This window comes from Galeopterus variegatus, unplaced genomic scaffold, assembly GCF_000696425.1.
Source record: "Galeopterus variegatus unplaced genomic scaffold, G_variegatus-3.0.2 Scaffold5807, whole genome shotgun sequence".
NCBI lineage: Eukaryota > Metazoa > Chordata > Mammalia > Dermoptera > Cynocephalidae > Galeopterus > Galeopterus variegatus.
Window position 1 is genome coordinate 83,586 of NW_007731918.1, and position 25,258 is coordinate 108,843.

Sequence of the window (25,258 nt, forward strand, 5' to 3'; positions counted from 1 at the left end):
AGGGCAATAAAACAATCAAAAAACCTAGAAGCATATACTTTTTTACATAGTGTAAAAAGTACAAAATAGGAGATGGTATAAAAGAAAGAAGACCGGCAGAGAGCCCAGGAGCTGAAATGCTAGCCCTGGATCTGCTCCTCAATAAGGGAATGTCCTTGTAAATTTCCTTAATCTCTCCGGGCCTCAGAGACGCCCCTTGTTTTTACTTGGTAAGATGACAAGTTTAGACCTCTAAGATCTTTCCAGCTCGATACTGTTGATCACATTAGTTCCTTTACTTCTGCTGTCTCTTTCCTGAAGCAGTGAATGGTCAAAGTTTAGGGCTGAAGTGAAAAGACTAGAGTGAGAAAGAGACCATTGGTGACCTACTCCCAAACTTCCACCAGTCCTGGGAGGGTTCCAGAGCAGAGAGACCCTCAAGGCCTCTTCTTAGATTCCCTGTTAGGCTGAGCTTTCCCTTCAGATGGAAAAACAGCCAACAGCCTCTGGATCCCCACGCCAACCCTCCAGTTGCACCGTGGTCATGCAAGTCTTCCACTTCCAAGCAAGGACAGCAATTTCCTCCCACCTCCAAATCCAAATCCACTCTGGCATTCCAGCCTGTTCCCTTCTCCCAAATAGGCATCCTGTTGTGGATGCATCATGAGAGAAGTCATCAGAATAACTAATACTTAAATGTGCTTGAACTGATAATCTGAAATGAGAGCTTCAGAGTGAATGAAGCTCTATTATAACTGCCAGTTCAATGGACTTCCAAAGTCACTAGTAGCAAAAGCAGAAATACCACACCGCAGCTAGAGACAGAAGAGATGTCAGATGAACCATTTATTTGAAGTTAAAAAGGGAAAGTTTAAATATGGGGCTATAGCTATTTGACTTGGGTGGAGCCAGCCACTGTAGCTAAGTAACATCTCTACAGCCTCACACTCCCCAGGACAGAACCTCACAGTGTTCACAGGAATGCTAGCGAGTCTGTGGATTAGGCTAGAAGTTGGGCAAACTTGGTCCACAGGCCAAATCCAGCCTGCCACCTTTTTTGGTAAATAACGTTTTACTGGAACACAGTCACACTCATTTGTTTATATATCATTTATGTCTGCTTTCATGCTACAACAGCACAGCGGAGTATCTGCAACACAGACCATTTGGCCAGCAGAGCCTAAAATATTTACTAACTGGTCCTTTTACGGAAGTCTGTTGACTCCTGGATTAGGCTTTGGTGACCTCAAAGCCAATGGCTAACTGGATCAAAGGGCAGGTTCTTCAAGTGGTTCACCATCCAAGACTAACTTTAGAAGACCAGATAGGCCAGATGTGCCTGTACACAAGGAATTCCCAAAGCTCCCAGTTAGGTAGGAAACTTCAAGAGGGAGAAAAGTATGAATTAGTTAATGCTGTCCTAAAATGTCAGCAATTACCTGACCAACTTGGTTCCAATCTGTTGTCGGATTTCCTGCCTCTCTTCTTCAGATGTACGCTGCAAGATGTTTTTGTCCTCTAATTCTTTCTTAGATGGTCTGTTGCCAAGTTTGATAGCAAGAGTATCCCTTCGTCGTATTTTACTTGCCAAAGCACCTGAGGATTGAAAAAGGACAGTAATGCAGAGAAAGCAGCTTTTCGCCAGAGAACTTGGGTTACACGTGGACTGGACTTTAAACAAAGCCCATACCAAATTTTTTATCCACATGCAAGAGGGGACTCTTAATTAACCTAAGGAAAGAAAGATTTCGAGTTGGATAGAGTTCATTTTGAAAAAACTGAAGACCTATTTTTTTAAATGTTCTGAAAAATATTGGGACACCATGAAAAAACTTGGAAGTATCACCTCATCATTTGGAAAGTGTTATTTGAAGTTTATTTTGCTGAGATGCTGGATCATGAAAATTACTGATTGCACAATGCTTTTTCTTGCTTTTCTTTTCCAGTTTTGAAAAATGAGCTCCTTTGCTTGGACTGTACAGTTAATCCTTGTCTTCTTTCCTCCACTCAGACACCATGCCAGCAAACAGTCTATCTTTTACAACAATGTTTTAACCCTCAATTATCCAGGAATTCTTAAAATCTCAACAGATGATAGTTAATACCAGGTGGATGATAATGATTATTTTTTGCTCCCTACAAATTAGAAGAAATTTGACAACTGTTATATAATCATTAATATAGTAACAACTTTTCATAACCTATAAATTTAATCCCACAGTGAGTTCTTCACAAGTCATCCTGCTCAGAAGTTAAAAAAAATCATAGCACTTTCCAGTTCCCCAAGTTGTCCATAAATGGCGGGCTTTACCCACTTCAGGATCATTCTTTCCTAGAAGGTGTCTCACTTATTGAGGATGAGTGGTTGTTTTTAATTCTCAAAATATATTTGTCATTCTTGACTCGTTCCTCCCTTCCCTCTCTTTAAACTCCAGTATAAAAGGGAGTGAAACTCTGGAACATCTCCAATGAGTAAGCCAATGAATCCTGCCTTGAATCCTGCTTCGAGAATGATCCCAGGATGCAAGGACCATCTTTGATCACACCAAGAAAAGCCTCTGTCATGGGAAAGCCTTGATTCTTTCTACACAGACAAGTATGTAGGCCCGACCCACTCCTGTGACTTCACCTTCCAGAAAGGCCTGTCACCTCAAGTTCAACTTTAGGATATACACCTTTATAATTTGAGAAAGGAAGATGAGGGGAAAGAACACATCAGATGTCCGGTTCCTAACAAGGCATACTTGTTCTTTATGAAATGCAGCTGTGGCCACCCACCACCCACTGTCCTCCCACCTCTTGAAAACAGTCTTACTTTCTCCACTGCCATCCTCATCCTCATCCTCTTCTTCGTCGTCATCGGTGTACAAGATAGGCCCATCGGAGTCAGAATCATTGGCCTGGTAGTCCCTTTGGCCTTCGTCCTCTGGGGCACTGAAGGATTCCGAAGATTCTCCCATCAGCCCAGGAGTCAGTAGCTGGGGTGCTGCCTTCCCCAGCTCGTCTTTGGTTGTGAAACTGTTAAAGGCACAGAAATACAGGGGTGATGTGAAGCTCAGAGCAACCCTCAGGGACACCAACACCATGAAAAGGAGTTCTAGTTTCATGGGCATTCTTCAGGCTGTGGAAAGGAGAAACCAGACATAGGCCAGCTAAAGTCCCTGAAATGAAAAGGCAGTGCTGTCTTACTTAATGCTCGAGGTTTTACATTCTTCACCAAAAGGCTAGATGGTGTCTAATCATCTAAGACTCTAGATGGTGTCCAATATATTTAGTAAATGAATATGGCAAAACTTATTTACTAAATGAATATGGTAAAACTATATTTTGCAGATTTATTTTTCCATAGCAATGGGAGTTCCGTGGAAAGAATAATGGGCTGGAAGCTCCTGGATATTTGACTTTGTCTTCACTTTTTGTTTGACCTATAACTCCTACTTATTCTTCAAGTCTCAGTTAAAGCCTCAGCTCCTTTAGGAATCTTTTGTGGGTCTTCAGTTCAGTTCCTTGCCCTGCCTCTCTGCTCACATGGTGACCTGAAGACAACCCCACTGGAGTACTTGGCATATGCACCCAGACCACCCATTCTTGCCTGCCTTCTTAACCCCCACAAGTTCCTTGACAAGCACCCAGGAGGGTAGGGGTATAGAAGAGCACATCTTGTTTCTTTAACATATGAATTAATCCTATTTTTATCCCAGCTAGGGTATCACCAGTCAACAATCATTTATCCCCTCTGTGATTTCATTTCTTCATTTATAAAACCGCCTCTCACAGGATTACAGTAATAACCTAAGATGGATAAAGTGTGAAAGTTAAGTAAACTCTTCAGAAGAAAGGTGCTGTGCAAGGATGCAATCATTTTCTATTATTTAGCTTTGTAAGAGTCTCTGGTTTAAAGAGGTGTTATAAATATACAAAGCTTTCCAATTTTCAAAGACTAAAACAAAAACATATTATACTAAAAACAATGTAATTTTCATTGTAAGATACAGAACAAACCCCCAAATTGCTTTCTGATATGAATAGAAGAAGCTACATCTGGATGTCATACCTGTGAAAGACTACTTAGAGCAAAGCCTGTCTGCCATTCTCACTAACTAAAAAAAACAAAAACAAAAACAAAAAAAGTTCTTTGAATAATAAACACAGGTAAATTTTATCAGAATATGAGGTATTTAAAATTCTACTTTATGGTTATAAGCCTAAGTGCTCTCAAAATTCTCTATTTTTCACTTACTAGAAAAAAACAACATTCTAAATTCTTGTTCTCCAAGGGGGACATATAAAATCTCACCTTTTATTGTGTACGATATATATTTAACCATTTTTAAGTGTACAGTTTAGTAGCATTAAGTACATTCATACTGTTGTGTAACCATCACCACCATTCATCTCCAGAACCTTTTCATCTTCCCAAATTGAAACTCTGTACTCATTAAAAATAATTTTCCATATTTCCCCCTGGCCCCCGTCCCTGGCCCCTGGCCACCACCATTCTACTTTCTGTCTCTATGAATTTGACTGTTCTGGGTACCTCATGTAAGTGAAGTTATACAGTGTTTGTCCTTTTGTGTGTGACTCACTTCACTTAGCACAATGCCTTCAAGGTTCATTCATGTTGTAGCATAAGTCAGAAGTTCCCTCTTTCCAAAGCCTCAATGATACTCCACTGTATGTTTACGCCACATTTTGTGTGTTCATTCATCAGTTGACAGACATTTGTGTTGCGTCCACCTTTTGGCGATTGTGAATAATGCTGCTATGAACATTCAAATTCAAATTCAAGTTCTTGCTTTCAATTCTTCTGGCTATATACACATAAGTGACACTGCTGGATCCTATGCTAATTCTATGTTTAATTTTTTTGAGGGACCATCATACTGTTTTCCACAGTGTGAAATCTCATCCTAAATAGAAGATCTATTTTTATGGGAGAACTTTTCCACAATCTGATTTTTAGTTAATTGCCACTGGAAGCCATTCTTGTTTGAATAGTCTGCCATTATGGGTGACCAGGGCACATTAAAAAGATATGCTAATTAATAACAGCAGAACAAAAGATATTTCAGAGTTGAGTCCTGTTACTTGTTCATGTCATTGTTAACTAATTTATTAAAGTACTAATTATTAGTTTAATCTTACCATTTGTATTTCATAATGTTTCACAGTTTTCAAAGAGTGCAGCATCCACTTACAACTTACAAATATTCTATAGAATAAGGAGGGCAGATGATTGATAGTTGATGGGGTCAAAGCCAGGAGTGAGTCACCCAACCAAGGTAGCAAGTCCAGTCTAGAGCTAGGACTGAAGACTCTTAGTCTACCTGTTAAACGTTATATTATATTTTATACTTAATACTACAAGTTATATTAATGTTATAAGTTATATTTAAGTTAATATTACATACACACCAAATGTGTATCAATCAGCTCATGACTTGGCTCTCAAGTTTTTCCCAAGGGTTCCTGGGTATGTTGGACAATATAGTACATCCAGTAAATGTTTGTGGAAATGGACTGAATAAGCTCCAAGTGAGGTTATCAGGTTCTGCCTTGTGTTATACCACACATATGTGTTATTGACTAAGCTGCCGATAAAGAGAAACCTAACAAATAGTTAATACCCTGCAATATGAGAAAAGAGGCATTTATTTTTATACACAGCCACTTGCCCTCTTTAAAACTTTGATATTTGTGTTCCAAACAGAAGTTTCTTCATAAAATGACAGGATTTTCACACATTAGTTGACTAAACATAACTCAGGGAGAGTTCTAAGTAAAGCAAGTGACTAAGTGCCAGAAATTCTAATCCACATATCCATTTGAAAAAAGAAGAAAGAATTTGGAAGAAAATTTGAGAGACTACTTACTCCAGGTTCATTAATTCAAGAGCAAACACAAATTACCCCTATATGATGAACTGTAATTTAAATTTAAAATTTTGAATATACAGAGAAGAAAATCTCGATGAGCTCTTCTAGGAAAGCATTGTAGTTACTCTGACTGACAGGAAAATCTATCATAAGTATCCTCAATGTCTAATGATGTCCTAAGCTCACTCCTTATTACAGTCCCAGTAGAAATGGAGAACAGAAACTTACCTCTTTTGTCTGACAGTTCTTTAAAAACTTGGGCTGAAGACTGATATTAAGCCCCCAGTATGCAGCGTGGTGCTTAGCACAAGAAAGTGCACTCCCTAAATGTTTGTGGAAATGAACTAGACAGAGTCAGGTCACCTTTGGATACAGGCTCTCTGAATGCTTAAGACTATTTAAGGAAGTGTTTTATAGGTTGCACCTCGTTCTTCAGTATATTGAACAATAAACCCATATACTCAACCTATTTCCCCAAATTTAGACCTTAACTTAAACATTTATACTTTCTGGACACATTGGACAACATTTTGGTAAAAACTACTCTTAGCTATTCTGTCTCACTCACTTTTGTATCTTTGGTGCTTAGCACAATGCCCAGCACAGAGAAGGTAAGCAAAAAATATATGCTGAAAGAATGAATGTTCAGTTCTACAGGTTGGGAGTGATTACAATGCTGAAAAATACTACAATTAAATGATGACATTTGCTATGTGCTGGAAGTATTAAGGACCTGTTTGGTTTAAATGTGTTCCTCAGAATTCATGTGTTAAAAACTGAAGCCTCAATGTGACAGTGTGGCCTAATGACAGTGTGGTGTTCAGGTCATGAGGGCTCCACCCTGAATTTCATTATAAAAAGGGCTTGTGGGTGTGGGTCTATTCTCTTGCACTGTTTGCCCTTCCACCATCAGCCATTGGATGATGTAGCAAGAAGGCCCTCGCTAGATGCCAGCACCTTGATCGTTGACCTCACAGCCTCCAGAACTGTGAGCCAATAAATTTCTTTTTTTTTTTTTTTTTTTGTCTTTGTCTTTTTTCCGTGTCTGGCAACGGATTGCAACCCTCAGTGTTGCCCCCGTACCGGACCGGGGACCGGCAACGGGATCGCAACCCTCGGCACTGCTCCCGCGCCTCGCTCAGCCAGTGAGCGGGAACCGGTCTGTATGTGGGATCCGAACCCTCGGATGGGAGCGCTGCCGCGCTTCCCAAGCGGCGCACCATCCAGTGCGCCACCGGGCCGGCCCAAGCCAATAAATTTCTGTTCATTACAAAATTACCCAGTTTCAGGGATTCTCTCATAGCAGCACAAACTGGACTAAGACAGACCCCCAAGCCATACATTTCAATATCTTATTTCCCATATCTTTTATTAAAATGTCAAACCAATAAGAGAAACTAATTTGTAATTTGACATTTATTTATCTTTCTTTGGCTTTCTTTCTAATGATGGTGTTTCAAAATGATAAAAATAGAGAAACAAGAAACTATTAGGAAAAAAACAGCAGTAGAAGCAACGGTTTTGGAAAACACAAAAATATTCAAAGCATGGAATTTGGTGTGCAGCATGGGGTTTGCATTCTGGCTTTGCCACTGCTAACCAGGCAATCTTGGGAAAATTATTTTACCTCTCTCAATGCCAGTTTTCGTATCTATAAAACAGAGACACTTCAGAGAAGTCATCTGTGAATTAAATGATACCACATGTACAGTGCTTAGTTTCTGACATTAAATAAGTATTCAATAAATGAAGGTTATTATTATCAGCAATTAAATAATTAAAGTTGATATTTTGGTCTCTTGATCAAAACCAACCAAATTAACGCACTAAATTTTTTTTGAAAGTCTAACACGACAAGGATTTTTTTTGAAAGAGAACCTAGTAAAAGATTTGAAGAGTGAATATAAATTTTATTCTTAGAAATAGGAGAGAAGAGGGTGAATTTAAGAGCTCCATGACTTACTTCCCTAGTTAATTAATAATTGCATCTATTATACTCTGACAGCCCTCTCTTCATACTTGTGGGATGAGAGAGATAACATGTCTTATATACCTTTAAGCAGAATACTTATAGGAGTCTGTGAGTGATTAGATGCAAGGAATGAAGGAGAATATGGAACCTAGCTTGAACCCCAGGTTTCTGTCTTGGGCAACTGGACAATAGTGGGGCCACTAGCCCACCTCGTGAATGATGGTGGGGCAGCTTCAAGTTCCTCAGCCCATTTTGTTTGTTTGTCTTCTTAAACACAACTGAGATTACTTGGTCACTCTCTTTTATCCGCCATTGTACTCTATCAGGGTCATCTCATCCGCAGTAATGCTTCCACTGTATTGAAGTAAGCTGACTTTTACTTTAACGACATGCCTTGGGTTGGACGTCCCCCCAAAACTTAATCCCTACCCTAACTGCTGAGGGTGGGAAATCCTGTTATAGTAATTAAAAGGTGGGGCCTTGAAGAGGTGATTAGATTGTAGCAACACGCCCTAGTGAATGGATTAAAAATGGTGGTCAGCGACGTGGTTCTGAGAGCTTTAAAAGGAGAACGCATGAGAGTCTCTCTCTCTTTGCTCTGCCATTTTCTGCCTTGTGAGATCCTTGGGTCACTGTTGACACTACCAAGGCCTTAACCAAACGTCTTCCCTGGACTTTGGACTTCTCAGCCTCCAAAACTATAAGCAATAAATTTCATTTTCTTACAAATTACCCAGTTCCAAATATTTTTGTTATAAGCAACAGAAACGGACTAATACACTACGTTAGCTTGCTTTTTCATTTTCTTTCAACAATTCAATGAACATCCTTTGAGTGCCTATGGCATACGAGACTCTGCACTGGTTGCTGGGGACACAAATGTAAATAAGACATATTGGTTAGTTCTGTCCCACAGGTAGGAAAAAAGGGTTGTCTGAGGCAGTAGACACAACAACCACTTCTATCTAGGAACTGAGCTGAGCGGGGCATCGAGGGAGCATGAAAGGGGCCACGCTACAGCTGAAGGAAAGGTGTTGGAATTTGAAAGAGTTCTTTCTGGATGGCTTTTATTTTCTTGGAGAAAGAGAAGGTTAAGTAACTTGTTGAAATGAAGGTGAGCAGGAGTGGGTGGGCAGTCTGGACCCAAGTGGTAAAGGTTTAAGATAAGCACTAAAATGAAAGAGAAGGCAATTGTTTTGGGACAAGAAAAAGGACTGCTGAGCAGTGCTGAAGTGGGTTCTGAATGTACTTGGAAACCACAGATCGGAAGTGGTGTCTGTCAGCATCACCATTGTAATTTTCATCAGCAGCCCATGTCATCCCCAGGGCAGGGCCATGAAACACCAATGGTTGGATTACACGTGTGCTTACCTAACATTCACTAACTTAAATTATTAAAGAAGGACAACTAGGATCTCCATTTCAACAGAACACCTTAGAGATCTTTAGTACTCAGGTGGAATATGGGGTCTGTGCCCAACTCACCATTTTGCGTTTTCTCTGCTAACACTTAAGCCAGCGCCTGAGTGGGGAGTGGTTCTGTTTGTCGGCTCTTCAGTCCAATGAAGCTGACTTGGGTCTAAGGCAGAGACGGACAGGTCAGCTCCACTGCTGACCAGGACCACTGGAGTGTCTGAGGCAATAATGCACTGATCCTCAAGAGGCGGAGGAGGGACGGGGGGAGAAGGCGGTGGAGCCACAGGGGGTGGAGGAACTGTGGACTTGGCTTTGCCCGTGGCCTGCTCCTCGGCCCCAGGGACAGTCTGCTCGGCCTTGAGAGTCTCTACACCAGTCTCCAAAAGTTCTCCTTTAAGGTCGGATGTGACAGAAGTGGTTGTGTCTGAGGACAGTCGAGACGTTGCTGGCTGCTTGCCAGTTTTTTTCTTGCCCTTTGTGGTCCCCATTGTCCCTGTTTTGCTAGAAACTGTCTCCTTTGAAGCTTTGGGACGAGATGAAGTGGATGAAGTAGATGGTGAAGCTGATGCTTTGGAGCCAGTTGGTTTTTTTGAATGAGAGGAACCAGCTACAACAGAGAAATTTTGCATTAAAAGTCAAAGAATGCAATGCTTTTCAAATAAAGTAACCAAGTTGTAATTGTCGATGATATTTAAAATATTCCCTTTAAAATTTGTTGAATAAACAAATAAAAGAAATTAGGCTAATAATAATGGTCTTGTTTTCTGCCCCTTCCCTGCCTCCAATCTAGGAAACACCAAGTGATACATATGGCAAAACTTGAACGGACAAGAGCCGTCTGTAATCTGTCTCTTCTAGTCTTTGTCTGCAATAGCCAAAGGGAAAATCTTCAGCTCTCTGTCCTGGGGATCATCTGAAAAAGGCCCTGTCTGTTCTGAGAAGGGATATTATGGTGTACAGAGGACAGAAATCAGCAGCTAACCGGGTGTGGTATATACACAGTTGGGCTCATAAATTATACATGTTCTATGAGGTCTTTCTGGGAATGGAGCGGTGACCACATTCAAGAGACCTAGGTATATCCCACCATCTTCTTTCTGGGTCAAAAGCAAACTCACACTTCTGCTAAAAGAGTGAACTCCAAACCAGCTGTTCCCACAGCTCTAGAGAGAAGCTCACCATGCTGGTTTCTACTTCCATCTGTAGTAGTGATGGGGCAGAGTGAAAACACAAGGCCACATATGAAAGACAAGCTCTCTTCAAAACATCCAAAGGCAGAAAAAAATCTTCTTTTTTACAAAAAATAAAAATAAAAAAATAAATAAAAAAATTCACATGTGTAGCATCTGAATAATTTGAAAGGAAAGAATATCGTTCTCAAGTCTTCTGACCCCACCTTCACAAATCTAATCCTCTTTACCACTTATGTTCCCAGAAGGCCTACATCAAAGAGTCACCGTGCTATATTTACCCACTTCTGCATAGGGCCACCTTCAACCAAACCATTTTCAGGAAAAGAAGGTTAACTATGCTTTCCTTTATGTCATCTTAGGGAATTCACTTAAACTCCTAGGAGAATGTTCTTTTCTGTCATGACCTTTATGATCTACAAATTTCTCCTAATTGCTTCTTCTATGATAATGTTAGATGTTCCTGCTTTTTCATGATGGGTTAAACTACCTTTCACAAAACTGTAAGAAAATAACTTGTTACTTTTGTGGAGTCAATCTACACTGCACACAGATGTTATTGTCACTTACTTCTGGTTATAACTTTACTGAAGTCAATTGGGAGGGTCAAGAGTGAAGAAAAGATAAAGGAGTAGACAATGAGATGTAAGACTTCATTAATTCTGATATACCAAAGAAGCCAGTCTCTCATTTAGTGACAATATCCAGGCTTAAAAGGAATCTCTATGGTTTAGGGTCTCTATCCTTTTAGATATACATAATAACTAAAATTCTGCCCCCCTCCCCCTTCCTATTAATATCTTTTTATAGTTAATCTGGACCTGTTGATATATTTTTATGGTTAACAGCCTTCTCATGCTTACAAGTCAGACTCATCAAGCACACTCCTTCAACCTAAGCCCATTCTAAATTTATTTTTTGCAATAAAGATGCTCAGGATTTGGTGCTTAAATTTGGTGCCTAAATGTTCAATTATTTTCTTAGATAAGATAAACAGAATCTCTTCTACATATCAATTCTAATAATTTTTTTAAAAATCCTTTCTTTTCTAACAGAAAAGTTAACTTTAGCTTGGATTAAGGAAAATATTTTTTTCCCAATGCCTAGAGTATAAATTTATGATATATTTTTCTTTAAATAACTTCTAAAATGGTAGGACTTTGTTGAAATCAACTTTGTTGCTTAAGTTACTTAAATTAAGGCCATGATTAAAAATAATGCCACCACATTTCAGTTAAGTATTTTTGTTGTTAATAATGTATAACAATGAGAAAGAAAAAAATAGGGAGATTTAACTTTACCTCCCTGGCAAACTGGTATCTGGTGATCTGGAGGTCTATACTAACTTAGTAATAGAGGAAGAATCTTAACTGATAGCTCTTTTAAGAACTTAAAACATTGTACTGAAAATCAACTAACTTTTCCAGAAGGTCAACATTACTCAAATAATACAAAGTTACCATGCAGAAAGTTCTAAATGGTTGCGAATGGACTATCAGTAGAATTCTGAAGGGGGGATTATCAATATTTGGTAAAAGAATCCTTGCACCATGGGCTTGTTGGTGTACTTCAATGCAAGCCCTGTTTCTCTGTGACAGCCCCTGGAATAGCCACATTATTACTTACACTGAGGGTCAGTTGGGCCTCTGATAATAAGGATAAAGTGACTGTACTATTCTCTCAGAAACATCATGAGTCTATAAATAAATCTTCAAGCAAAATATCTGGAAATAACTCAAAATCTCGCATGAAAGCTGTCTCCCGCCCTTGCATTAATCATCAGCTTTCTTCTGAGAGAAATAAAGAGGGTCCAAGCTGAGTCCATAGTGAGCTGCTACCTAATGTGGGGAAGTAGGAAAGTGCGTGCCAGGCAGGATCTTAATTCCCAAAGACAGAGTGACAGTTCGGGGCTTTTCTTTAAGAAGTAGATCTGTGCCTGCCTCACTTCAAGCACTGCTCCAGGGTTTGCTAGGCAGTCCGGGAAACACACACACACAGATCCCAACAAGAATGGACACTGATGTGTGGGGACAGCTGGTCCCTGAGGAAATGGCCCGTGGGCACCGCTGGCATGTCATTCGGAGACATTTTATTTTACAGCTGATTAGAAGAGACCCAGACACTAAAGATGCTGAAGGTCAAAGGCAGGAAGAGGAACACAGGGAGAGAGACATCTATTTGCATTCAGAGATCTGTTATGCTGCCAATCAAACCATTTTCTGAATTCGAGCATTATGGGTATAAATTATGAGGTGAAAAGGACCATCACTAAGGCAAATCCTGGTAGCCAACTGCTAGAAAGCTGCTGCTGATTTTAAGGAAAATAAGATTTGCCATAGCACAGGAGAATTTTTATGCACATGTTAATGGGGAAAAGCCACTTAGCATGTGGTGTTTGATTAATGTCATTTTAAAAGCTAGATACCATGGTAGGCATCTTTATTCCACTTAACTGGAAGAATGGGAGCTCCACTTTGCATTAAACATATTTAATCGGAAAGGAAAGCTGGATACACATTACATGAGGTTACTGTAGGTCACCCAAACATCCACTGGTGATTTGTAATAGCAACTTGTAACTATATCACACCAGGATGCTTTGCCTTCTAACAAACTGAAGTCTACTGGAGCGAGGGTGGGGGAAGCTCTGAGCACAGAACTTTCAGTTCCACGGGAATAGTTTTGTCTGAGTAGAAAGTGATGGGGTGGAGGTGAACCAAGTGATATGAACCCTTTGTCATTTATCAGAAGGGAGAGGATTATGGATGCTGAAGATTTAACACATTAAGATCCAGCAATATGTCAAAGAGGTATCATATTCTTAAACGCAAACCTGAGATATTCTGAAAGAAAACTGGAGACAAAAAGCCACCCAGAAACTCAGATAAGCAGAAGGTCAGTCAATGTCTAAACAATGTTATATCAGATCATCCTTACTCATCAGGCATAGTATTCCCTGTATCCCTTCAACTGGGTCTGATATGCAGATAGCGGATACTCAGGATGAAAGAAGGACATTCACACCAAAACTAATGAGATGAACTAATGAACTGGTTGACTTTCTTTGGTAGATAGCAACATAGGAATCGCCTGGACATTCTTTGTGTCAAAGCTGAATCCACTGCTGTCACATCCTAAGACACCAAAAGACTATCACTCCCAGAAGAAATAATTAGCCCCATCCCAGAGCCGGGTGCCCTAGGCTCAACCCCACAGTGTGCTGGGGGCATACTCACCAGCCTCTCGGGTCGCATTTCGGCTTGTTGGCTTGGGTGGAGGGACGGGGACCTGCTTACCAGGAGCCTTGGTAATTTTTTTAGTGGGAGGCACTTCGTCACTTTTGTGGCTGGGCCCCGCAGTGGCCCCTTTTGGAGGCACAGGTGTTTTGGGGGGTTTAGGTTTAGGTTTAGGCTTAGGAAGAGCAGAAGGAGGAAGAGCAGGAGCTGCCGGTGTTTCAGAGTGGTTTTCAGTGTTCTCTATAAATGAGAAAGTGAACAGAGCAGACTGATACAGACACACACCATAGAAACACATGGAGCAAGACACATGACGACAGTGATACGAACATGTAGCTGTTGGGCCCGAGGGAACCAGATGGAATCTTGTACCAGAGAGAGCAGAGTTTGGGGTGAAAACAAAGGCTGCAAGACAAAGCGGGGTGTGTTCCCCAGGTACATGAATCACGGCTTCGATAAAACCAGGTCGCTCAAATCACTTTGATGAAGTCGTGTTGAGGATGAGGGTACATGTCCACAAGTCAGGGGCTTTGGGTCCAGCCTCGAATCTGTGGTTGCTGAATGATGACGCGGACATCACGTGCTAAACTTAAATTTAGCATATTTAACAATTCGGCAAAATCGAAAGCCCCCTTGGGAGTGGCAGATGAGCACATTACACACACCGCCAAAAGTGAGGACTGACAGCCACAGCAGTGACTGGACTCACAGTTACCTTAGAGAACTCAAGCCCAATGCATCTGAAAGGGATTTGTGCTCAGTCTCACTGTGGTCAAAAATCATTGATTTTCTAAGCTAAAGGAGACTCTGGAGGGTCTTTCATGTGAGTCACAATGCAGTGAACAATGAACTATTTTCTACCATGAAAATGTTCTCAATCTCTCCCAGTATGCTGGGAACAGCAGCTTCCTGTTCTACCATAACTTCCTCTGCCCTTTTCAAATAGCATCCCAGCTATAGGTACAGAGGGTGCAGAATCCAAAATATATGGTTTGTTTTGTGATGTACACACAAACAATGATTTTGAAAAGACAAAGTTTAAAATTTGTACCAAAAAGAAAATCATACTAAAGAACAGAAGCCTCTCACAAGGTTTTGCATAACTGGAGGAGAAACTGTATTAACCTTTCATTACTGAAAGAAAGCCAAGATGCGGAAGGTTCATTCATATATTCATATCTACATTTCTTCTAATAGTGACTGATTGACATTAAAATAAATTAAAATATGGCTCTGGTCCAAAGAGCTAATAAGCAGCACTTCTTCAAAAAGGTAGCACAATGAAAAACGAAAGACAGTGTTAAGACAAGACTAAGCCTTTACTGGATATGTCCTCCCATTATGGAATGACTAAGAAAGAGTTTTCATATTGAAATATATTGCATTTTTAATCTCTTTTTAAGAACTATTTCTTTTGCTTCATTTCTTTTCCTAGTGAGTGTGAAGTAAGGACTTCTCTCTCTTTTCTTTCTTTTACCACATCCACCATCAATCTACATATAGAACTACCGTAATAATGATTTAACTTACAGCAGGTAATCAATAAAACTTTTGAAGTTCACCTTTTATCCTGCCTCAGCCATGAAACCCTCCCCAGTCACAGCCCAAATTGAACTCTCTTGCCTCTGAACTTACTTGGCCTTATTGTGTAAGCCACTTACTCAATATTTATCAGAGGCTACTTTGTATTTTTGCCTTTCTAATCACATATTTTGTCTCCTCAACTAAGCTGCTTGTCACTTATAACATAGTAGCGGCCCTCCTAACCCAGCTGGTCTAGACCAGGCCAGTTAATTGCAAACCAATTAGGGTTGAGAACAGATATATTGACACATGCCAAAAACATTTTATTTTAACGTAACATATACAAATATACATTGACTTGCCAGTCTTTCAACATAGGGTGGACATCTATTCTTTAAATATATCTTTGTAACTTTAGCCCTTAGCATAATACTGTAATGCACGCTGATCAAGCCCAATAATATTGCCAACGGTGACAGCCAAACTGATCTGTAACACCTGGTATCTTAATTCTCTTTCATACCACAAACCCAGCAAGTGTCTTATCCTTTCTCTTCATGGCATGTCACTGAGGGATCTTTTTTCTTTCCGCTTAAGGTCTTAAGTTTTAAAGTTATACCCCAAAGAGTCCAGCTTCTGGGTTTGGGAAGGAGGAGATGGTATGCTCCATACAGTTGAGAATGACAATCCTTACCAGGAAGGAAATGAACACTTTGCACACAAGCTTCCTGCAGGCTCCTTGGGCAGCACAGCTCCGTCCTCTTTACTCTTCCAACGCTACCAATTATCTGGGAGTGTCTGTCGCTTTGGTGATTCGTAAGTTGTGTTTGTGTGTGTGTGTGTGTGTGTATGCACAAATGTGAGTGTGCAAATAATGTTTTTCTGGCTAAATCATGAGCTCCTTCTGTATGATATTTTATGCCCCATCAGACACAATGCTCTAAACACTATGTCTGTTCAATGAATATGACTGACAGGCTGATAGTTATTGATGCACAAATCAGCAGAAAACAGACTCTTTCCTGTAGCTGGGAGATAATGAATTAAGTTGAGTTTTTACTATTACCATATGTTCTAAAGACATGATATAAACTGATGTTATCGTTTCAAGAGGAGAGTAAGAAAGGGCTGCCTATTCACTCTGGCTTGATAAGGACACTATGCCGCACAGCAGTGTGGTCTGGAAGACAAGCTGTTCACTCTACTTCCAGACTTGGCTCCTTCCGTCACATGAAGTGCTGGGTCCACAATACCTACAGCAAGCCCAGAACCACATGCATTCCTTGCCTTGCCTAGAATGCACTTCTGCTCCAATTCTTCTCCTTCATCTGACTAGCTCTTTGTGTCTCCTTCAGGTCTTAGTTTGAAAATATCTTCCTCTGAGAACCAACTTGGGTCCCTGCTGTGAGCTCCCCTGGCTTGCAGTGCTCAGGCCTTCCATCGCATCTTGTACTGCAACCACCTGTCTGCATGCTGGCCTCCTGTCAGGCGTGGTCTGCTTAAGGGCAAGGGCCATTTTTCATTCACCCCTCCTTTTCTGGCCTCCAATAGAGTCTTACGGTAGACAAATAAGAGTTTGCCACTTTTCACTTCACTGAAAAATCCTTTACACTAGAAATAACATCAAATTTTCAGATTTTTCTTTTTTTTTTTTTCCTTTTTGTCTTTTTTCGTGTCCGGCAACAGGATCGCAACCCTCAGTGCCGCACCCGCACCTTGCTCAGCCAGTGAGCGGGAACCGGTCTGTATGTGGGATCCAAACCCTCGGCGGGAGCGCCACCACGCTCCCAAGTGGTGCACTGTAACAGTGCGCCACCGGCTGGCCCATGATTTTTCAAATTCAATACCAAGCTATATTTAACAGATCACAGATGAGTTTTTCTGCTCTCATATATTTAAAGGCACTTACTGAGAAAGAATAGTGGGAGACTAGGAGCCCTGAAGACCTTAAAAAAGAAGTCTTGGGTGTTAGGCAGAGGAGAACCAGGACCACTGTACCAACTACACAATCAGGACCCTTTGGGAGGCCCAGAAATACCCACGTGGCCTGGGCAGAACCTACCCCCAGAGTGAGTGTGAAGGACATCCCTTGCCATTTGTTCTGCTTTCTGTGACACTGATGTTTCAAATATGAAAGTATTGAGATATTGTCTTATAAGAAGATTTAATAAGCACCTAGGACTTTAAGGGCACATCATGTGGTTTTACAAATACAGCCAATTAACAGATGAAATAATGCTCTTGAATAAGCTGGCTTAATGCAGAAGGAAAGGAAGCATTGTGTTCCCACACAGAGGGTGAATGAAGATCCCAGGACGGTGGGTTTGCACGATGATGAGCTAGTGCGAGGAGTGGGCTCAGAAGGGCAGCAGAGGCAAAAGTGAATCCTGGGCTGGCTTTCAGAATTAAATGGTCTTTCCAGAGAAATAAATTGTTACCTTTGTTCATAAGGCATTTTCTATTTAACATAATACTCTGTCATATGAGTCATGAGTGACATTCTTTTCAGTCTCAGGAAGTGTCTTCCTTACCTAACACTTCCATGCAACGTGAGGAGCCACATGGGCTTATGAGGGGCATGAGGGCACTTCCAGCACTCCTATCACCTCACATACTGACTCGCCAGGCAAGATGCTAGCCTGGACCCTATGTGACTAGGAAAAACTTAATGTACTAATTCTAAGTAAAGAATAAGAAAAGAAAAACACCTCTCTACTCATATTCATGGACTTATACGGTCTGCCACCTTCTTTCTGGAACATCAGGGTCTGCTGGTTAATTAACATAAAACTGTTGGCAACTTTTTATTAGGTTGATAAGGAATAAACTTCCTTTGAAGTCTGGCCAGCCCAGTGACTGACACCCTACACAGGCCAGGCAAGCACTAACGATAGCACTGTGACAAAATAAAGGACATGATTCTTGAATGTGAAAAGGTTGTGGCAGGGACAAACCACAGACGGATTTGAAATTTAACAGTTTGGTGAGACAGGACAATTAAACTTAAAAAAGAAACCCAAAAAACCAAAAAACATCCCTACTTGCATTAATATTTTCAACTGAATCCTTTTAAAATTTATTTAAGTCTACTTTCTCTTCATGTTCCAGGAATGTTATCATTAAAAGTATTAATTTCTCATAAACAGTGTTCATAAGCTTAACCAGAATTCTTCAATGGACCAAGACTAAGTAGGAAAGCCCTATGAATACTATGCTTAATATTTGAATACAACAAAGTAATAAACTTCCAACAGATTATTAACATAGGTTTCTAAAACTTTTAAAGGCTAATTTATATCCAAATAATAAATGGTTATGGACTTCCAAAGAAGATTATTTTAAGTTACAGCCTGTGTTTAATAGGGCCATCAAATGCTCTTTTGTTTCCTTTGTCTTTGGAGGATTTGGGTCAAGAATAGAGCAAGAGAAGCTCTCTTTCAGCAGTTTCTAAGAGTTCTCAAAATGTCTACTGAACCCAAACTAGGTTTGATAAATTTTTGCCAACTCAGAGGCAGACATTATAGAACAAGAAATAACTTATTTCCTGAAGATTCCCTCCTAGACTGCATGGAATCATCTAGAATCTTCCATAAAAACCTTTCCTTGTGGGAGCTTCAGTTCAAGTTTGCATAAGTTTGAGGCTTGGAGGTTCCTGCAGGTAACAGCAGTGGCTTCTGGATGTAATCAGTCCATGCCCAGGAATCTGTGAATGTTCCTGTGGCCTTGATAGACATATATTTTGCAGGTATCTCAATCAACCACAGCATATTCACTCTAGAAAGCAAAGTCTCTAAAGAAGCCTTCAGAGAAGAGCATGATTGCCTCTGGCGCATTTTGAAATTTCCAATTGCACAGGCAAATCACCGACCAAGCAGAGGCTGTGGCAATCAGCCTGTAGATCAACCAAAGCCCCTGGCATCTCTGGGAGCTATTCCTGGATCTCTCTCAGAAATGTCTAGAACCTACAACATCAGGTAAGAGGATGCCATCAGCCAAGTTCCTGCTCCTGGAGAGACAGTGTTGGGCTGGAAGAGTCGTGTTTTGTATTCCTCTCTGTAGAGCTGCTCACAGAGACCAGTTGTCAACAGCAGGGATCTTTGTAATTTAAGATCCTGAAAAACAGCTTCTAAGAGGATAATATTCCCAGAAATCTCTAATACTTGAAGAGACCACCCCTTTTGATTATTTCCTTTAATTAACACTCTTTAATAACAAAAAAAAAAATCAAATGATGTGCTTACAGAATGACTGCATCTACCTGAGGAAATCATCCCATTACTCTGCCCCTGTCATTTCTCTCTTCTTTGTTTTGCAAACCTCTCTGCAGATGCTGCTGGTTTTAGAGTCACAATTTGGAGCCCAAGACCTGGTTCTTGACCTTGAGCTGTACTAAAGTAAATAATAATGGGGTTTCTCTTTATTTTACCTTTCTTATCTTCTGCCTTTTCCTCCAGAGGTGGTGTTTTTTCAGATACAGAGCCATGACCTTCTTCAGACTTTACTACATTTTCCTCGTGGGTAGATTCCTCTCCGATGGCTATCATGTGCCCGTTTGAATTTTCAAAGTTAACTGTTACATCTCCATCTAAAATGGGAAAGAAACACCTAGATGTCTTACTTGATGGCTTTTGTGAAGACCAGTTTTCCAGTTACTAAGAGTGTAGGATTTGGGATCATGTTTCAGTCCCTGAGAACCAAATGTGCCCTGTACTGTTTCACTAAATAATTTGTTCAAAACAAAAGAGCTAGAAAATTCTTAGTCCTGGGGAAAGCAGCCATTAAGGGAATGTTCATGTACCATTTCAAGGCAGTAGGAATGATTATCTTAATTACACAATAGGCCAGGGCAGCTGAGTCCCTGCGTTCTTGTGCTTAGGTTTGGTTGAGGTCAATACTTATGGGTTTCTTTGTCATTCAGAAACTGAATGGAGAAAGAAACAATCTGCAGAATGGAATAAACATTTTAACAAGCACCAAAAACACAAGGTAAATGCAAGTACACAAATAACATGAAATGCAGTTACACAGACAATTAGTGGGAGAATATGAAAATTTCCAAGCACCACTGTCTCTAGAATATATTACATATATGATGCATTAACTTAATATAGTAATATAAATGCTACTCTATATTTAAAAAAGGATGGTAGCAAAGTTAATTTTATTCTCATTTTCTTTTTTACAAAAAGATTAAAATGTACTCAGCTAATTGTTATATATAACCGACCCAAAAGTTTGTAAATTGGCCCAATAATAATTTGAAAATATTAGGGGGAAAATTGTGCGAAAAGTAATTTTGGAAGATTTTTTTAAAAACACAGCTGAAAATAAAATTTCTAATGTATTACCTAAATCATACATAACTAATTTTAACCCCTGAACTTTCATAATTCCTGAGGGTTTCTAAAGAGATTTTGCAGAAACTTATGATTCAGTGATGTTTGAAAAGGTTAATTCTAGTTCACACCTGAAAAAATTTAGGAGGCTTTGCTACCATTATAAGAGAAAAATTAATGAATTGAGGTTTTGACTTAGCAAACTTAAAGAAATGCATGCTTAGAGCTGTTTCTACGAAATTTTTGATTAAACTTATTTTGGTAATCATTATAAAACAGACAGTATTTCCCAAATTTTCATTAAATATGATTGAATTGCTTTGGTTCAACAATAAAATCAATTGGCCTTCTTGACAAAAACAGACATGACATTTTAATAAGTAAAACACATATTATAAAATTATGTCATGCTCAAAATGAAAAAGCAATTATTGCTTAGTCATATAACTCCCAAGAACCTATAATCTTATTCCTACATAAAACTAAAATAGATACTAATTGAAGGCAATGCCACTGCAAGTCAATCTTAACCATTTCAATAAAATTAATGTGAGAGTTTTTTAAAGGGTATATGTCAAACCGAGAAGAACCAAGAGATTCTTCAAGAAGACAGGACAATATATCCAGACAAACTAAAAATGATATCAGCATGGAAAAGTCCAAACAAAATAGAAAACCACTTTTTTACATAAAAATTCTTAGTTTTTAGGTGATTCAAATACAGAGTTGTTTTCTTTCACTTTACTGGTAATTAAAATATACTGAAGTCATGTTAATGACAATGTAATACTATCTTTTGTAGGTTAAATAACCGATTTTTAAATTTTAGAACAAAAAAACTGGAGAGAAAATTAAATAGGTGCGGCACAAGAAGAAATTGGATTATTGCATGATAAATAGCCCATAATGTGGAAAGATACTTACTTTGAGGCATGAAATAAAACTAATGCATATAAAAAAAAATAGGAAAAAGAGACATGTTTGTGGTAAATATGGAATTCAAGAATAAAACAGAGAACTGAAGTGATTAATTAATTGGGTGTGTATTGAAAAGGTTTTCTAGTTTTGTGTGCTAAGAAAGTTGTTTTAGAATTAAAATAAGTTGAATCCTTGATATGGTATATGTGCGAAGGTACTTCAAAAAGTTCATGGAAAAATGGAATTAAAAGATAATAAAAATCTTTCCAAGTACTTTTTGAAGACCCCTCGTATGTAAGTAAAACGTAAGCGCAGCAAAGGAAGGCAAGAGAAGATGCTGAGCTGAGCTGCAGGTTATAACAAGAGGCCCAGGCCAGCAAGCCTCACAGGAGCATTTGTATGCAAAGGAAAGAGAAAACTCAAGAAAGAATTGTAAGCTTAAAGTAAAACAAGAGATAAAGCACAAATATTAACAAGTGGTTAAATAAGGAGCATGAGAGTGTTGAAAGGAGTTTACTGGTAAACCCCTCTCTGGTAAACAGGTGTATTGGGGATATAGTTAAAGGAGGAACAGATAACAGGAGAAAATCATGTATTACCAAAGGGTGGGTGACATCAGAAGGTTAAAAGTACACGATGGAAGGGGAAAAAAAAAAGGAGGATAGCAGACAGGCAGGAACACCTACACGCCCTCGAGTTAAGGGAAAAGATGGGAAGAAAGAACCAGATGTAAGGAACAAACTTGGTGTAGACCACGGACTTCTCAGGAGAGAAGACCAATCACTGAGCTTTTACAATGAAGGTATATCTTGATGTACAACACATCACCTAAGAGGAATAATAATAATAGCTAGGAGTGAGGGTGTGGGACAGGATGGGGTGAGGTCAAGCCCAGGGTAGCTGGAGGAATTTAAAAAGTCTATCTGGCTCACTTGAATAAAGGGCATAATTGACAAGCACTGTCAAGAGCAGAGGAAAGGTCAGAAAGACCAAGGCAAAGAATGAGTTGGCAGAAGAGAGGAGGTTTTCTCCAGGAACAGCAACTTCCAATCTCAGAGACTGAAAGTCTCAAGATAATTGTTTTTGGGAAAAAGACAAAAAACTATTTTCTCCAGCTCTTGGCTGAAAAGGGGAAGAACTCCATTTACAATAGGAATTTCTGGGAACTTTCGAACATTAGGTAATTTCTACAGTTCAATATAGGCACTTTCCAAACATTAATTCCCAAACCCATTATATTATATTTAGGTTAAAAACTGTTTTGTTCTTTTATGTTTTAAAACTTTTAATATTCATCTACAGAAATTAAATTAAAAAGGTCAAACAGAGGAAGATTTCTGAGAAATAAGTGTATGTTGGCCCAAGAAACTGTAACAAATGATGATACAAATAGCTTAACGGATAAGGCAGAAGAAAAACCATGCAAAACTAAGCATTTCTTTAAATTGACCATTGCTACTTGTTTTTAGAAAAAGTAAAATCTTTTTCTACCTATAATTTTTAACTAGGAAAAGATGGGCCTTTAATCTCGATCTTCAAACCTTTTAAGTTTCAATCATAAACTGTTCCTTTTTTTCTGTCTTTAAAATATTTCCAAATATAGGATACCAAGCAAATGTATTTGGACCGCTTCATAAAGGTGATGGCTCCATGCTCAGTTTTCAGTGGAGATATAATTTATCTACCACCTCCAGAGAGATTGAACAGGAGATGAATTGTGGTATTGCAAAGCCTATCTTTAAGTTAAAAAAGTTAGGGATGTGCATTTTTTATTTTTAAAAGTCCCAGGAAATAAATGGCGTCAAGGTAATAGAAAATTAGGGACGACATAAAGTTCATTCATTAAGTAGAGTGAGAAAAGTTTGACAAGCCAGGAATTGAAGTAAAATACCTAAAATTGTGCAGACTTGAGAAAAAAGGTATATTCTTCATTCTAGATTTCCCCATTTTTTTGAAGCAAAAGTAAAACAGTAAAGCATTTCCCAGCTCCAGTGTGGAATTATTCAGATGCTGGAAAAAGCATGTCATTTTGATTTATAAATAGTGAATGCCAAAAATTGTTAAGTTCTTTGCAAGGAACATTTAACAGGAAAAGAGATGTACTATTATTTCAATTGCAAATTAATAGCATTTTATTTGTTCCTATGAAAGTACAATACTAATACTTTACCTCAGTAAATGTTTGGGGGATAGAAGGGATGTATGAGATAAACCAACAATGTTGCAACAAAATGTTCTTTAGGTTTAGTAGTGGGAGCCATGAAAATCATTCAGTGTTATTGAGTTGGAGAAATGACCAATGTTGGTATCTTCTTTGGAGGGTCAATCTCAGTTTCTATCTAATTCTTGTCTTTTTTGAGCAGGATTCCTCCTTTGAAGGATAGAGAAAAAAGGGAAAAAGACTGGAGGTCAGGAAAAAAATACTTGAAAATAATCATTGTTAGTGGAAAGGTGAGAGGGCAAGTAGATTCAGAGAAATGAAAAGAGAACAAAACTGGAAAAATTACTTAAGAGAATGTACAAAGCAGATTAATTTAATTTGCCCATTTGTGCCTTATCAATTGTACATTTGAGTGTGTTATTGAATGTAAAGGAGGTACATTGCCATCTCTTTCCTCTCTTTTCTTTTAGTGGTAGTCTTAAGAAACAAATAAGGCATGAATCAAGCTAGAATTTTGCATTTACTCAAACAAGAATTTAACTTGAATAGAAAGATTGAAGCCAAAGAACAGAAAAGAGAAAGAGTCACGAAAGCATTTGTATCTTATCTGTATCTCTAGCCACAGACGTACCTTTGTAGCATTTTGGATTTTGAGTGACATATGGTGAAGAATTCGCCAGAAAAGTCACTGGATTTCTTTTCTGTAATACCTCAGATTCTCTGCAGCCCACAAGGGCATTTGAATTAAAGCAAGATTCCTGGAGTGCATTACTCACTGCTTTATCGGACAAAGACCATGGTCATTTTAAATTTCAAAAGAAAAGGAAAGAAAGACCAAAGAAGGAAGGATCAAATTATTTTAAATGTATGATTAATGTCCTCACCTTGATCAGGCAATTCCTTAAGAACTCCCCTTCTTATCAGCTCCTCTCTACTTTGTCTTGTGGATATCTTCCTTTCTAACACTTTTAAAAAGAATAAGCACACGTGAGAACCAAGTCATTGCTTAAAATAATTATGGTAAACATTCCAAGTAGAATTGAGCACATTCATTCTGTTCACGTGACGGCTCAAACCTGTTTTTTTAGTTGCCTACCAAAACATGTGATTGGTGTCCACATCAATACAGCTCGGACAAGGTCAAATGACACCAGCCCATGACCTGAAGCCCAGCCACAGTCCCTGGTCTTTCATATGATAATTTTTAGCCATGAATCCAGATGTATTATTCCATACCAACTGCAGAGCATAAAGGCCATGTCTCACTCTGAAATATTCTTTTCTTTAGTAAAGATGCATTCTAATACATATGCTTCTATGAATATGCAGTGCATGTAGAGGATATGTATGATTATACAAATAAAAACAACCCATAAACTTTTAGTAGATATTCAGGTAACTCATCTGAATCCCAGACAGAAAAGACTACTTTACTAGCATTTTCTCTTTCAAACCACCTATTACAAAAGACTAAACACATCAGATTTCTGTAACTCTTTTCTCTACCATACTCATATATTCCATAGGATTCTTGTATATGCCCTGTCAAACCCCAAGTCTTAGAAGGATGGAGAAAGGAGTTAAATAGGCAGCTTTCAAGGCATGTATTTTTTTTTTTTTTTTTTTTTTTTTTTTTTTTCGGGGGCCGGA

The 25,258-nt window shown here is 39.0% G+C and overlaps 1 protein-coding gene across 1 annotated transcript in view; it reads right to left on the bottom strand.

Annotated features, from left to right (window-relative positions):
* The window catches only part of PHACTR2 (phosphatase and actin regulator 2), a 93,104-nt gene that overhangs the window by 36,327 nt on the left and 31,519 nt on the right, over positions 1–25,258 (bottom strand). Inside the window, exons 2-6 of the mRNA XM_008590016.1 lie at positions 24,493–24,573; positions 19,620–19,778; positions 9,313–9,850; positions 2,795–2,997; positions 1,419–1,575 (exon numbers count right to left, since the gene is read on the bottom strand). Of these exons, the coding sequence (XP_008588238.1) occupies positions 1,419–1,575; positions 2,795–2,997; positions 9,313–9,850; positions 19,620–19,737 (1,016 nt within the window). The 5' untranslated portion in view covers positions 19,738–19,778; positions 24,493–24,573. The remainder of the gene's footprint in view (positions 1–1,418; positions 1,576–2,794; positions 2,998–9,312; positions 9,851–19,619; positions 19,779–24,492; positions 24,574–25,258) is intronic.